At 35.6% G+C, this 14,667-nt stretch overlaps 1 protein-coding gene across 1 annotated transcript; it reads right to left on the bottom strand.

Moving 5' to 3' along the window:
- Positions 1–10,699: 10,699 nt before the first annotated feature.
- Positions 10,700–12,698, bottom strand: noc (zinc finger protein no ocelli). Its single transcript, XM_074134923.1, has 2 exons — positions 12,129–12,698; positions 10,700–11,898 (listed from the first exon to the last, which is right to left on the bottom strand). Exons 1-2 carry the CDS (start codon positions 12,216–12,218, stop codon positions 10,852–10,854), a joined length of 1,137 nt encoding a protein of 378 aa, XP_073991024.1. The 5' UTR covers positions 12,219–12,698; the 3' UTR covers positions 10,700–10,851.
- Positions 12,699–14,667: the final 1,969 nt, after the last annotated feature.

Below are 14,667 nucleotides of genomic sequence, written 5' to 3'. Positions count from 1 at the left end.
GATATATAAAACAAAAAGTCGCCCAGAATCGTTATCAGACAATTGAAGACCTCAAAGACGCTGTTCGCAATGCATTTGCTTCCATCACTCCAGCAATGCTGCGTCGTATTTCACTTCGCTGCTGGAGGCGAATAATATTGTGCCATGAAAATGACGGTGTGCGCAGTCAACGCCTGGAGTAAATGAAAGATGGTTACTTGTAATTTGTTTATGCTACTTAAAAGCTTCTCTCAACATAAACATGCTGTTAAAAGAACACTTCGCACGGATGTTTGCAGGGAGGTAATGGGCCTTTTGGAACATACTTTATAACAGTGATGGCGAACCTATGACCCGCGGGGCAGGCACTGACCCGCGTAAGCTTTTTCACTGACCTACAATTGCTAGGCAACCATTTGTTTGTTTACGTGGGTTGATTTAGATTTTCTAATTGTGTGGATAATTCATATTCTATCTGTATTTTTTTCAATCACGCATTGACGCAAAAGCACTTTAAATGCTATCTATAACCTTTAGTTTGATCATTACAGTTCTAAAACGCAAATGACGACAAATGCTTTTGTAGTATTTGAAATAAAGCAGAAGTGTTTACAAAATATCAAATAAAATGTATAATTTTACTCATATTTTGTTTGTTAAAAAAATCGACAACCCAAAGCAAATAACCATATTTAGATTTTTCTTCAGATAAAACACACTTTTGTAAGGTTTTGTTCAGTTATGTTTAAAAAGAGACTTCCATAGCACTTGTTTCGTCCCGTTTTACCCGTTAAGCCAACTGAATTTTAAAAATGTTTAGTTTTGAAAAAATTCAGTCTAAAATTTTTAAACTTAACTCTTGTACAAATGGGCATTAGTGACCCAAGAGCTAGTACTAAAGAAAAAAAATGAACAAAATTTGACCCACGTCTCAAAAAGGTTCGCCATCGCTGCTTTATAACAACTATTTTTACGTTCTCTGACTAGTTATAACACCTAAGAGTGATTCTTACCAAATTTTCGATATCCATTTTTGGTTTCTCCAGAGTCCAAAATAATTATTTCTTAAAGTTTAAGTCTGTCAGCAGGATTGTGTAGTCACCTATAATTTCAAAATGACAAATCAAAAGGAAGTTATAATGTAAATATTTTGTTTTAGACTAGAGGTTCTCAAACTTATTTCGTCCTATCGCCCATTTTGAGAATCAATGCTCAGTGGTTTTCATTTTCTCTTTCTAGGAGCTTCTTATTGTCCGATGATAGACAGTGTTCACTTTAAGAAGAGTACACCGTCCGAAGGCTGGCAGTGCACTGAATAAAATAAAAAGAAGCTCCTGACGCCCAATGATCCAGATGGTGATGCACCTTAAAAAATAATAATAATCATTTTAACTACAGGGTGTATGCAGAGGAGTGGTCGAAACTTCTGGAGGTGATTCAACAGTTCAAATGCAACAAAAAATATTCTCTTCACTTTGGCCCGATTCTCAATAGTGTTCAAGATATTTGCATTTTTAACTTTTCCGTCGATATTCGCGTTTTTCACCATAAAAACGGCCGTAACTTTTCTATCCTTCATCCTACAACAAATCTGCTTATTCCAAACGAAAGGGCATTAAATTTCCTATAAATTTACTTGGAACAGAGCCTCAAAACGATTCTTATAACTAAGGAACGGATTTTTATGTATTTAAAAATGCCAAATATTTAATTAAAATATGCATTTATTTTCGTCAATTATGTGGAAAATATGTGATTTTCTTAAAATATTTTCTGGAATATTTAAGTAAAATGGACATTTTTTTTATGAAAATGGATTTTTTTTTGGGGGGGGCGAGTTATAATGATTTATACAACAAAGAACATTTTTACTATTTATAAAAAGATGTGTTAAATTTTCAATTTTGAAAACTTCACTCTTCGAAATTGTTTGCAACCACATGAAATTTCAAATGTTGGAACGTAAAGTGACGACGATCTGGGCGTAAGCTGGACTTGTAACGACTAAAAGATCGTTCAACATCTACAGATGTTATAGGTGCCTTGCTGAAAGAAGTTATCTCGTTGGTTGTAAAGGGTACACGATGTTCTGAGGTGACTTCTGATCCACTGATAATATCAGAAATCTGGCAGATGGTCTCCCACCCTTTGTTCTTGCTCAGTACTTCTACCAGTTTTGATCTGATCAGATCTCCCTTACTCCCAGGTATTCCTTCCACCTTTTCGATGACTTTTTTAACGTTGGACACGTTTTCTGTCAGTCGAACATTTTGGGACTCAAGTTGGGTAATGGCTTGTGCAAGAAATACGCAATTGTCAGAAATGAATGCAAGGTCGTTCCTTAAATTAGGTTTCTCGAATAAAGACTTGGCTGTATTTATCGCTATGTATTTAAGGGTACACGATGTTCTGAGGTGACTTCTGATCCACTGATAATATCAGAAATCTGGCAGATGGTCTCCCACCCTTTGTTCTTGCTCAGTACTTCTACTAGTTTTGATCTGATCAGATCTCCCTTACTCCCAGGTATTCCTTCCACCATTTCGATGACTTTTTTAACGTTGGACACGTTTTCTGTCAGTCGAACATTTTGGGACTCAAGTTGGGTAATGGCTTGTGCAAGAAATACGCAATTGTCAGAAATGAATGCAAGGTCGTTCCTTAAATTAGGTTTCTCGAATAAAGACTCGGCTGTATTTATCGCTACTGCTTCGTCTTCGAGATGTGAAAGGACTTTCTTGATTTTATTGTAGTTTTCATAGTAATACTGAGCTGTTTACTGTTAATACTGTAATGCTGAGCAACCAGTTGTTTGTTTGAAGCCGATGTTCGTGGCATTTCACCCAAAAAAGAATACACTAAGTGACCGAACGAAATGAATTGGACACTTCAACGAACGAGCTGAAAGAACAGACAACGTCAGACAACTTCAAAGAACTAACAAGTGCCCGTCACTGTTTAGCAGCATTCTGTATAAATTACAATAACCATTGTACCCACTGTGATTCACAGCCCTACAGTCTGTGGTTCACAGTTCCTGTCGACCACCTCCCAATTATGAAAATATGCCCAAAATGAAAAATATGAAAAAATTGTACATATTTTGATTAAATATGTAGAAATATTTATTTATTTTAATCAAATATGTATAAATATGCGATAACATCCAAATATGTGGAAATATGTGAAATAAAAGTAGACTCAAACGGCTTAAAAAGTGTCAGTATGAATACTTCTAGTCGAAAAACGTCTGTAAATTGCCTAGAAAAAAATATGTAAATACATACGAATCCGTTCCCTACTTATAACAATGAAATTTTTACTTTAATGTCTAAAAAATTCGTTCTCGATGATTTTTGTTAAAATTTTCAACTGCATTTTTTCAATGATTAACAACTTTAACAAAAATCATCGAGAACAATATATAAATATATATAAAAAGTAAATATATACATTATTAGAAAACAACTATTTTTTTAGCACTGCTAAATTAACTACTTACAATTTGTAAACGTTCAGGAAAATATAATCATGCAAACCGTGATTGCAGAAACTCATTTTTATTTTTTCACAACAGTTTTTCTAGAATTATTCTTTGGAGAATTCAAACAAGTTAGATCTTTAGAGGGAAAATTGTTGAAAGAATGATGTAATAGTAAGAACCAGTTTCGTATTGGTTGTTATTGATTAACAATTAGCATTTTGTAACCTCCAGTTCCTTCTTCCAAAACTTTTGTAACTAACTAGTTATTCTAATTTCAAAATGAGTTTTTACTGAAAGTTCATTTCTATAGTCCTCAAAATCCGGAACAGTGGTTTTTAGAAAATATTTATGTGTGTAACAATTAAAACTGATAAATGAGAATATCTTCATTATTCATCAATAACATATATTATTATTAATTACATATAATACGTATTAATGAACGTATTTACAATGGAGTTCAGCTACGGTACAGCTTTATTTCTGTGACAAATCAAGTTTCATATTTACGTATGTATATTTTCCAAATGAGGGGAAAAATTTCAAAAATACCCCTCTGATAACAGTCCCAGTTATATCTACTTTATAATTACAACTTGTTTTGCTTTTTTTATCACGAGGGTCGTTTGAAAAGTCCGTGCAAAGTCAGAGAGATAGCACTACTGGCGCGTATCGAGGTTATGTTTAGTTAGTAGCATCTCTTGGAAGAACACACACCAAGTTTCAGCCAGATCGGTCTATTTCTTTGTGTTTGGCATTCGTTTGAATCGAGGAAGTCGAGTGATTTTCAAAAAATGGACGAAAAAGAATTTCGTGTGTTGATTAAACACTACTTTATGAAAGGCAAAACGCCTCAGGAGACTAAAGAGAAGCTTGATAAACATTATGGTGACTCTGCACCTTCGATTAGAACAGTTTATAAGTAGTTTCAAAATTTTCGGAGTGGCCATATGGGCACAAGTGACGCTGAACGTTCTGGACGCCCTGTTGAGGTTACTACTCCAGAAATCATTGATAAAATCCATGATATGGTGATGGATGACAGAAGAGTGAAGGTGTGTGAGATTGCTAGTGCTGTGGGCATCTCGAATGAACGGGTACATAATATTTTGCATCAACATTTGGACATGACAAAGCTATCCGCAAGATGGGTGCCGCGATTGCTCACGCTTGACCAAAAACGAAATCGTGTGAAGTGTTGCAAGGACGGTTTGCAGCTGTTCCAGAAGAATCCGCAGGACTTTAAGCGTCGTTTCGTCACTGTGGATGAAACATGGATACATCACTACACTCCTGAGACCAAAGAACAATCTAAACAATGGGTTACCAAGGGGGGAATCTGCGCCAAAAAAGGCGAAGACCGTTCCTTCGGCCGGAAAGATTATGGCGACTGTCTTTTGGGGTTCGCATGGAATAATCCTCATCGACTATCTGGAAAAGGGTAAAACTATTACAGGTGCATATTATTCATCGTTATTGGACCGTTTGAAAACCGAGCTGCAAGAAAAACGCCCACGATTGGCCCACAAAAAAGTCCTTTTCCATCACGACAACGCACCAGCAGTTGTGGTCGCAAAATTAATGGAAATAGGGTTCCAACTCGTTTCACATCCCCCCTATTCTCCAGACTTGGCTCCCTCGGACTACTATTTGTTCCCCAATATGAAGAAATGGCTGGCGGGAAAAAGATTTTATTCAAACGAGGAGGTGATTGCAGAAACGAATGGCTATTTTTCAGACTTGGACAAATCCTATTATTCGGAAGGGATCAACAAACTAGAGCAGCGTTGGACGAAGTGTATAAGCCTAAAAGGAGACTATGTTGAAAAATAAAAAAGGTTTACCCCAAAAAATTAAGTAGTTTTTATTTTTGCACGGACTTTTCAAACGACCCTCGTATATATATGTAACAAATTTTCTAAATAATAAAGGTTGTTCATTTTAAGACGGCTCAAATGCATTTCATGCTTAAACGGTTAATCTGAGCAAAAAATGGTAGAGGAAAAATTTGTTGCCCGTCACCTCAGGTTTCAGAATATGTGACTTGATTTTAGATTCCTGCCCGCATACGCGGCAGACGTGCGACCAAAAGTGAGGGTTCGCAGTTGACCCCCATTTTCATATACACAGTTTTAAAGAGTATCAAAAGTTATGAAAGAAATCGGAAACCGCAATTCGATATCCTCAAAATTAAAGGTGCTAGGCCATTTCAAAATGTGGTATTTATTAATCATATTTCAATTTTTTAACTTGTTATCTAAGAGAAAGAAGAGCACGCGATAGGCCATTTTTATGTATTTTTTTAATCCCCTTTCTACTAAAAATATTGCCAAGGCAGTAAAGCTAGTATTTTTCTTAATATCGGGAAATAAGTCGTTTTCCGAGTGATTTTTCTAAGAAAAATCAAATGTTAAGAGCTTTAGATGTTCTCCAGCATACACAAAATGGCTAAAAATTAATTTTGCATCTGTTACAAACAAGAAGGTTTAATAATTATTTGGTAATTTTGGGAGAGTTGCGTTTAATTACCAAAAAAATTGGAAACCTCAATTTATCAAATAATGCACTTTACTCAACTTGTGAAGCATGTACTGTGCCTTCAAAGGTGTCTCCTCAGATACAGAGAGCAGTTAATAACCTCCTGGCTAACCTGGCTTGCGAGCCAGAGGACCCTCACTTTTGGTCGCGCGTCAGCCGCGTATGCGGGCAGGAATCTAAAATCAAGTCACCTATTCTGAAACTAGAGGTGACGGGCAACAAATTTCTCCTCTACCATTTTTTGCTCAGCTCAACCGTTTAAGCATGAAATGCACTTGAGCCGTCTTAACATGAACAGAAATGTATACATGAAAATGTACACTCGCAGAAAAGCTTGCCCGTATACATTTCTTTTTGTTTTGTTTTTTAAATTACTTTAAAGTGCATCAACATCTGAAGACATGGAAGCCCGGAGAGTTTTTGCAGAGCACTGCGGGTCTCCGGTCTCATTGTTCTTTTGTTATGGAGAATACAGTTCATAATCGAACAGTGAGGCTGTAAGATACTTCTAGTAAGAGAAAAAAAACTAAGAGCCAGCAGCTGGATTCGAACCCGCGATCTCCGCGTAGGAATCCAGTATTCGCTAACCACACCAGCTAATCCACTGTTATTCCAGCCTTACATTGCTTCTGTAGTATTCAATGTCTTGGCATAAATAATTTCGTGAAGTTGCCAAATTATTTTTTAAAAAAATTTACATACCTTATTTGTATATTTACCTATGGATTGATTGTATTGTAGCTGTAAAATGTGGTTCTGAGATTGAACTGCATCGTGCGGAGAATTTGTGGCGAGTCTTAAGAATTTATTTTGTTGTTTCTGGATCCTGCAGAAACAGATATGCAGATATGATCATAGATAAGCATTAGATGCTTATTTTTCATCCCATTTTCCACATTAGATGCTAGTAATCTCTCTACCGGAAATCCAATGTTACGATTTTTTGAATTTAAAAATTTTATTTGAAATATCTAGTTTTTGTTTTCAGGAAAATTCAGTTCATTCTGGGGAGGTGTTTATACAATATTAACGAGGATTATGTAAAATAATAAAATGCGAATGCAGAAAGAAATGAGGTTAGCGGATGTGCGAATTTCCGGCAGAATCTTTTATTTAGTTTTGTTTCCGGTTTGTTCTAACTTCGTGTGCTTAATGTACAATCTTATTACTATAACTTAGTTTAGGAATAACCAAGTTTGGGTAGTTCATGGAGATACTGTTGCAGAAATTTCTCTGTTTTATCTTGATTTGAATCAAACAAATTTGGTCTACCCTGAGGGGAAACTTTACCCAACAATGTACAGAAAATATTGTGGTCATGCCCAATGTTTGGTAAATTGAGTTTTCTCTAGAGACATCCGTTTAGAAACCGAAAAAGTAGTTTACAAAAAAATATTTTCAGTCTATGTTCCCAAAAATGGCCAATCAAGAAAAACTGAAAAGTTATATTTCGATTTGGTACAACAGAAGCTCTGTCTGTAATTTACGAGACAGAAATTTCTGTACTGCGAGTACAATTTTGCTGGAAAAAAAATTTAATTGACTCTAAAATGATTCTAATGATTTTCTGCTTCTTAATTATTATTATAAATGAGAATTATTAGGATACTGAAAATCTGAACCGAAAAAGTAGGGTTGATCGTTAAAAAACAGCAAGAAAAAATGTAATGTTAAAAAAATACCCAACTTTGACAATTTATTAAATGAATTGCTAAAATTTCGAATACAAAGGAAATATCATTTCCTTGAGGGTTTTTCTTATTTTCACTAATACAAACGATTCTTTAGACTTTTTTAATTTGCTATAAAGTAAAGTAAAATAAAGTAATTGCCTATTTTTTCAGCCGGGCTTTACGTCCAACTTACCAATTAGGTGCCGTGAACGGAAGCGACTAGCAAAACGTACTTTACTGTAAATTTCTTTTATTAACCATTAAATAAAATGCAAGGCCTAACATCGGGGAATCGAACCCAGTACCACAATACATATTAGCTTTACAGGTCTCGCCTTTAACCCATCGGCTACCGTGGCGCCTTTAATGTGCTACACTTACGCTTATAAGGACGATAACAGTCTTTTGTCGGTTACATCAGGGGTTGGCAACCTATTTTAAGGAGAGAGCCATTTCTCCTTAAATAATTTTAATAAATCTTACCAAGAGCCGCAAGGATGATAGTGTAAACAACTCTGTAGATCATTTGTATTCACAAATTATTATTTTATGATATTCAATAACATTTAAATGTTTTATATATTTATTTTCACATATTGCGAAGTAAATAAGCAATAATTAAACCTAAGTTAGAATGAAAAGGCGGCAGTATTATATACCTAATTACGTTCTGTATTTTAATATAATTCTATTCAATTTCTAACCTATCACATTTAAAATTCTTTTTGAAAAAATATCTTTACTTTAATAAATGAAATTTTCATTTGTTTTAATAAATTTGAAATATACAATTTATTTTGGATAGGCTGAAGAGCCACAAAATTTGGATAAAAGAGCCGCAGGTTGCCGACCCCTGGGTTACATTGATAATAGGTATATTGTTGATATAAAGGATGGGTAAATTTGGGTTTTCTATTGTACAACATTTCTACAGTTATACTTTTTTATTATATTATTATTTTATTTTAATATAACTGCATTGTACGTTGCTAAAATATAACTGTTTACTGACAAATTAGGAAATTCTGCCATTCTACCTAATGCTCAGATACTTAATCAAATCAACAAGCTGCCTAAAATGCAAGTTACTAGCATGTTACTAGTGCTAGTTTAAAATTGAATCTAAAGTAGGTTTACGTATCTATTCTTGTTTTTAGAATATTTTAAATTCATTTTCTTTAGATCTAAATTTTTCTAAAACTCAGAATTTAAACTTGTTAAAATGCCAAGTGAATGTGAAGGAGTCACTTGTCAAAAAAAAAACATGCTGGCAAGCAGTACTTTGAAAACGCATTAAATTGCGAGATATAAAGAGCGTTGGACAATATGTGGAAGGATTTTAGATTGGAAGATTGGATTCTCTGAATGGTTCGCGGAAGCCCACACAGTTCGGATCCATAACTCTAGATTAGTCTCAGAAGTGATTTGTAGAGCGCAAGTTTGTCTAGAGCGGAGATATAATCCTAAAAATGAACGTACAATTATTTAGATTTTTTTTTTAATTAGGTACATCTTGTTACATTATTCTTTTTTTTTTACTTTTACTTGGTTGGTCTATTTACTATGAAAATTTAAAATTGCTTAACAAATGAATTCGATCTTAATCTTTCACAAAAGATGTTATATTATACACTGCATAAAATGCCTAAATCCTTAAGGTGTATTATAAAATTACTAGGCATTACATAAAATGCCACAGCTGTGCATTCTGGCGGTAACATTATTTCTTCTTAAAAAGCAAAATTTGAACTACAAGAATTTTAGTTGGGCCTGTCTAGTTTTATTGTTTAAAATAAAATATGTTATTTATAGGGGAAGCGTTGTAGTAATGGCGTTTTATTGTCGGTGAGTGTGAGTTGAAAGAGTATAGTTGTCAGAGAGAGACCAGAAAGATATAATGAAAAGTTACGATTGTAATTTACGTCTTATTACGACATTGGAGGCGGGAGATACGGACAGCTGGGGGGATAATTACCACTCTCTTTGGTTATTAAGTGATAAAAACAACCATAAATCTTCTACACACACACACAAACACCCACATACACTTAAATAAAGTGCTACGGGGGGAGAATGGTTTTAAAGTGACTGCGAGTGTTTCTAAGTGTTAGTCCCTCTTGTAGCCTATGCATTAAAAACCAATGTTAATAATAACTTTGAAAATAAGGTGGGATAAGGTGATATATATTCTCTTAAAACGTGTGGTGGGATTATTCAAGATGGGGTGCGATCGGGGGACGGTGAGGAGAGGTAGAGCTTGTGGAAATTATAACCACCAGAACAAGGCGCGCACTCGCACATGGATTCTGGCTATCGGTGTGCAATAAATAACCACTTTTATCTGTGCGGCCTGTCAAAATCGACAGTACTAGCGCATAAATATCGCAGCACTCCGTGAGAGCCGAACAGAAAGAGAGAGAAGCGACTAATATTTGTGTAAGAGAGAAGGAGAAGAACAACTGGAGGTCCACGCTGTTGGTAACACCACAACCTCCTGCACTAGACAGACAAACGGCCCTTTTTATGCTTTGAATAAAAAAAAAAAAAAAAACTCTTATTGAAGCAAACGTAATGGGCACAAGTTTTAGGAGCCTTAAAGTATTCAAAAAAGGAGTAGAGTACTCAAAAAAGAAAATCTCGTAAATTTATTAAATTAGCCAAATATCTTACCTTAAAAATAAAACATGTCTCCATTTAGAATTTCCACTCGCTCCCAAAACTGTAATTTATTTACACAGACACTTTTTTAGGTGTTTGAATTGCAAGAAAAAATATATTCTTGTATTACTTTCCAGGGATTGGTGAAAGACAAAAAAATAAACTTTTTTGTTTTCTAAAAACATTAATCCATTTATTTTTAAGCGAAAAACAAAGAATATAACTCAAAAGAAATTCTCTTTAAGATATTTACAAGTCGACAGTTGACTAAATTTAAGTTTTAATCTTATTTTTGTTATTAAAATGTTTTAATTTTTGAGAAATTGTCCAGAAAAAGAAAAAAAAATATATAGATTGGACGAATGAATTTATACAGTCACACTTTGGACACGTATACACGTAATGAGAATATATATTATTTATTTTTATATTTTATAGTATATGTTGACTCACAACTCACTATGGGGTAGTAGTCACTTTTGCACTGATATCACAGGATTTATCCGGTTGCGGGGAGGATCATGGATGCACAGCAGCGCCTATCCTCTGGCCATACAAGTAAGGTGAGTAGTACGGGGCCAAAGTTGGATTGAAGGCGCTAAACGGTGATTGTAGCGTAGCTGGTAGAGTACCAGGTTTACTGTATGGATGATAACGGGCCGCTGACAACGGGCTCAACGGTGGATTCGGATATCTTAATGGATTTAATAGCGATGCGTCTGTCGTGTGAGATCTTAGATGTGTTAATAGCTCCTCAGATGTGGTAAACCTTTTGCCGCAATATGATTCACCAGATATCCAATTGCAAACGTAAGGTCGTCCTACATAAGATAGCGGATGTGGTTGCATTAAAGATGCTAGATACTTTTGATGTTCACACTGAGTGCATCCGCTGGGACAAGCGCCGCCCATTAACGCTGAATGCATACCCACTTGACAACCACTGCAATACGGATCCTTACACACTGGCACTAAAGCTTCACCGCCTCCTGGTGTTTTCACACGAGCATAACTTAGATATGGTCCTGGATACATTACATGGCCGGCCAATGGAGGTCGAAAGGCAGGATTCGCTTCCAATCCTGGTGGGCAGCAACCAGGCGGCAAACCAAATGGACCAAGCGGTGGTTTAAATCCTAAGGGCAGATCTTTTGTGGTTCCTTGTAAAACTTCTAAACCAGATCTAATTATAGGGCTAGTGCCGCTGTCGGATGCTTTATCAACTGAAGAAGTGCTAGCGGATTTCTCCGGTGCGGGAGATTTATCTTCTTTAGGTGAAACAGATTTTCTACTAGGTGTACGTCTTTTTTCTTCGGGTTCGGAACTTGGTTTACTGGTTGGCCTAGGCGTTTCGCTTTTCTTTGTTAATACGTTGGCTTCGTAAGGTTTAAAAGCGAGGCCATTTCTTGGATTAGATGATGGTTCAACAGGCGTTGATTTTGGTGGTGTGGCTGATTTCTTGGGTTTGTCTAACGATGATAGAAGAGGTTTAGTTGTGGGTGTATCGGCGCCTATCTGCGAGCAGGTCTGAGCGAGCAATGCCAAAGGACTCTTCTTCGCGTCCAACTAAAATCAAAAACAAAAAATTAATATTAACTACTGCTTAGTATAAATTGCAATTAAAATAAACTTATTTTATTTATGACGGGACTGGTGCCCAAAGAACAAGGAAATAATTTCTTTGAACTTCGATAAAGTATTTATGAAGATTTTCGAACTTTAAATGAGTGCTACGGCAATGAACGAGACCAGGTTCTATGGCCAGTTTTAGGAAATACATTGAAAATTGCACTCACCGTGGTTGGAAGAGGTGATAGATAATCCGGTTGTAGGTACTGGTGTCCTGATGGAGAGGTCATGATTCCACTACTTTCTAGCACGACCATTTGTGAGTGTGCTACGGATCACAAAGTACACTTTTCTAGCTCACAGTACAAGACACTAGAATTAACTCAATATATGCACAATTTTGTTTAGAAAAATTAATGTAACACAAATAAAAAAAAATGAAAACACTTTGGATGTGAACAAAAATCCTTCTTATATGGGAAGAACTTCGAAGTAACTTTAGTACAAAACTCAACGAGTGGCTGCGTATCCAATACTGAGTAAGCACAAACTCGTTCTGAGTTGGAAGTGTCTAGCTTCAGCAGCGGGTAGGGGATATTCTCCCACCATCGAGTAACATCCCCCACCACTATTGGATGTAGTGGCGTTGACAGGCGCCCCACTACCACAACTCGTGTACACGTCATTCCCCTGTTGGTAAGAGCCACCCGTCACCTCCACATGCACACTAAAGCCACACGAGTGCAGTGGAAGGCGCCTCTCCTGTCTTTCCCCTTCTGGGCAGGACCGCACACAATATGTATGTTTCACATCTTAAACACTCATCCCATCTGAAGTTGCCCTCCGCAGGAGGGCCCCACACCCTTCATCACTAAATCATTTCTACCTCCATTAAGCAAAGTAGAGACATTGTAGATGTATCTTACCTTCAGTTAATTATGTACAAGCATATTTTATATGTATATATATATATACAATATAAGATATAATAGTATATAACTTTATATATTTTATACCTGACCAACCACCCACGGTTATTTGATAAAGCTGTAAATTAAATAATAAGAAATCACTATTACATATGGATGTTAGTTATGTTAAAAGGCTAACTGTGGTGGACAGCGTGTAATGTTCAGATGGTTAACATCGAGTGCCAGACTGCCGTGCTCGCCTCGGCAGACCCACCTCTCGCTGGCACTAGTTTGCCCAAAGTACCTCTAATATCACCAATCAGTTAAACTCACATTTTTAAATTTTGAAATTAAATATTTTTTTTCAAAATTGTAATAAAATATTTTTCTTTAATAATAATAATAATTGTGTTTATTTAGCAACTTACAAACATACAAAAAACAAATATATACCCTAACTAATAAGCAAAATAATCCAATATTTCTTTAATTAAAAACAAAACACACTTCGAGCATGGACTTAGTCCGTCTGCCGAGTTGACTGTAATTTACATTACCATAAACTTTGGAACTAAACATATTTCAGAATTTTTAATAAAAAATTAAAATGATTTATTAGAAATTGTCTATAATTCCAAGCGGATATTGTATACTTTTACAGCTTGCACCATTCAAGGCCATTCAAATGAAGAATAATCTCACTTTTCTTGAGTTTTCGGTTTCCCAAGTACTGTACCCCGAACTCCTGTAAAATCGGACATTCTCCAATGAAATGGATGATATCTTCAATCGCTCCAAGATTACAGTGAGCACAATAATGTCTATTTTCATCCCTGTTTACACTAAAATTTAAATTAAACTGCGCCTCTCAGCTTCATTATTACATTAATAAATTTCACAATGTTTTTATCATTAATATATCCGTTTTCCCCTAAATCCAACTCTAATTCTTTGTAAATATAATGGTATTTAGCGCTATAATAAAGAAACTATCACGGAGAGGATTAGCTGAGTGGTTAGCGAGTGCTGTATTACAACGCGGAGATCACAGGTTCGAATCCAGTTGATGGCTCTTAGATTTTTTTTTCTTCCTAGGTGCTGCTTATAAGCTCACTCTCCGGAGATAGACAGTGTCGTCTGTAACGAGAGAACATTATCCGGAGGCCAGCAGTGCGTTGAAAAAAAAAAAAAACGCCCGGGCGCCAAACCTCAGATTGTTGGCGCGCCTTAAAGACAAAAACAAAATTTAAAAAAATAAATAAATAAGTTTATCTTTGAAAAATGCATATCCGAATTCGTCGTACTTCATTCAAAGATGTCAATCATTTTTATATCGAACCGAAACAGTTTTTACTTAAATGAGAAATGTGAGCAAATCAAACCGCATTCCTAAATTAATTTAGGTTTTAAAGCGATCTGAATCGGAGCATTGTCACTAAATGTGTACCACGAAATAAACGAATAATATAATATCTCTTCAATTTTGGGCAAGAATTTTGGGAGTATCATGGCGCTAGGCAAAGAGCATTTCAATAAATCAACAGTTATTGGGTGTCTAAAGCTGTGAATCTACTAATTAATTAAAAAATGTGCATCTTGTATCAGGATACAGTATCCTTGTATCATTACTATTCGGAATTCAAATAGCGAGGTTTCGGTCAAAATAAAAAGCTTCGACAAATTTATTGTCTTCCTCAGGGCGCAGTTATGGGAGTTGGTTGAGGAACAATTGTTCCGACAGACCAAATCCTCGCTATCTCAATAGTTTACGGTCACTAAAGGATAAATACAGAGTCATACTTGTAACATTTCATTAGTGTTTCAAGTGTAGGCAGTAAATTTAGCTTCGTTCTGT

This window comes from Rhodnius prolixus, unplaced genomic scaffold, assembly GCF_049639745.1.
Source record: "Rhodnius prolixus isolate KJV_2025 unplaced genomic scaffold, Rpr scaffold_5, whole genome shotgun sequence".
Taxonomy (NCBI): Eukaryota; Metazoa; Arthropoda; class Insecta; order Hemiptera; family Reduviidae; genus Rhodnius; species Rhodnius prolixus.
The sequence above is the reverse complement of the archived record's forward strand: the minus strand, read 5'-3'. Positions and strand labels throughout refer to the sequence as shown.

Coding starts and splice junctions, on each gene's coding strand:
- noc (XM_074134923.1), bottom strand. CDS start 12,218: ATGGTCGTGCTAGAAAGTAGTGGAATCATGACCTCTCCATCAGGACAC. Junction 11,899..12,128: donor TATCACCTCTTCCAACCACG/GTGAGTGCAATT, acceptor TTTTGATTTTAG/TTGGACGCGAAGAAGAGTCC.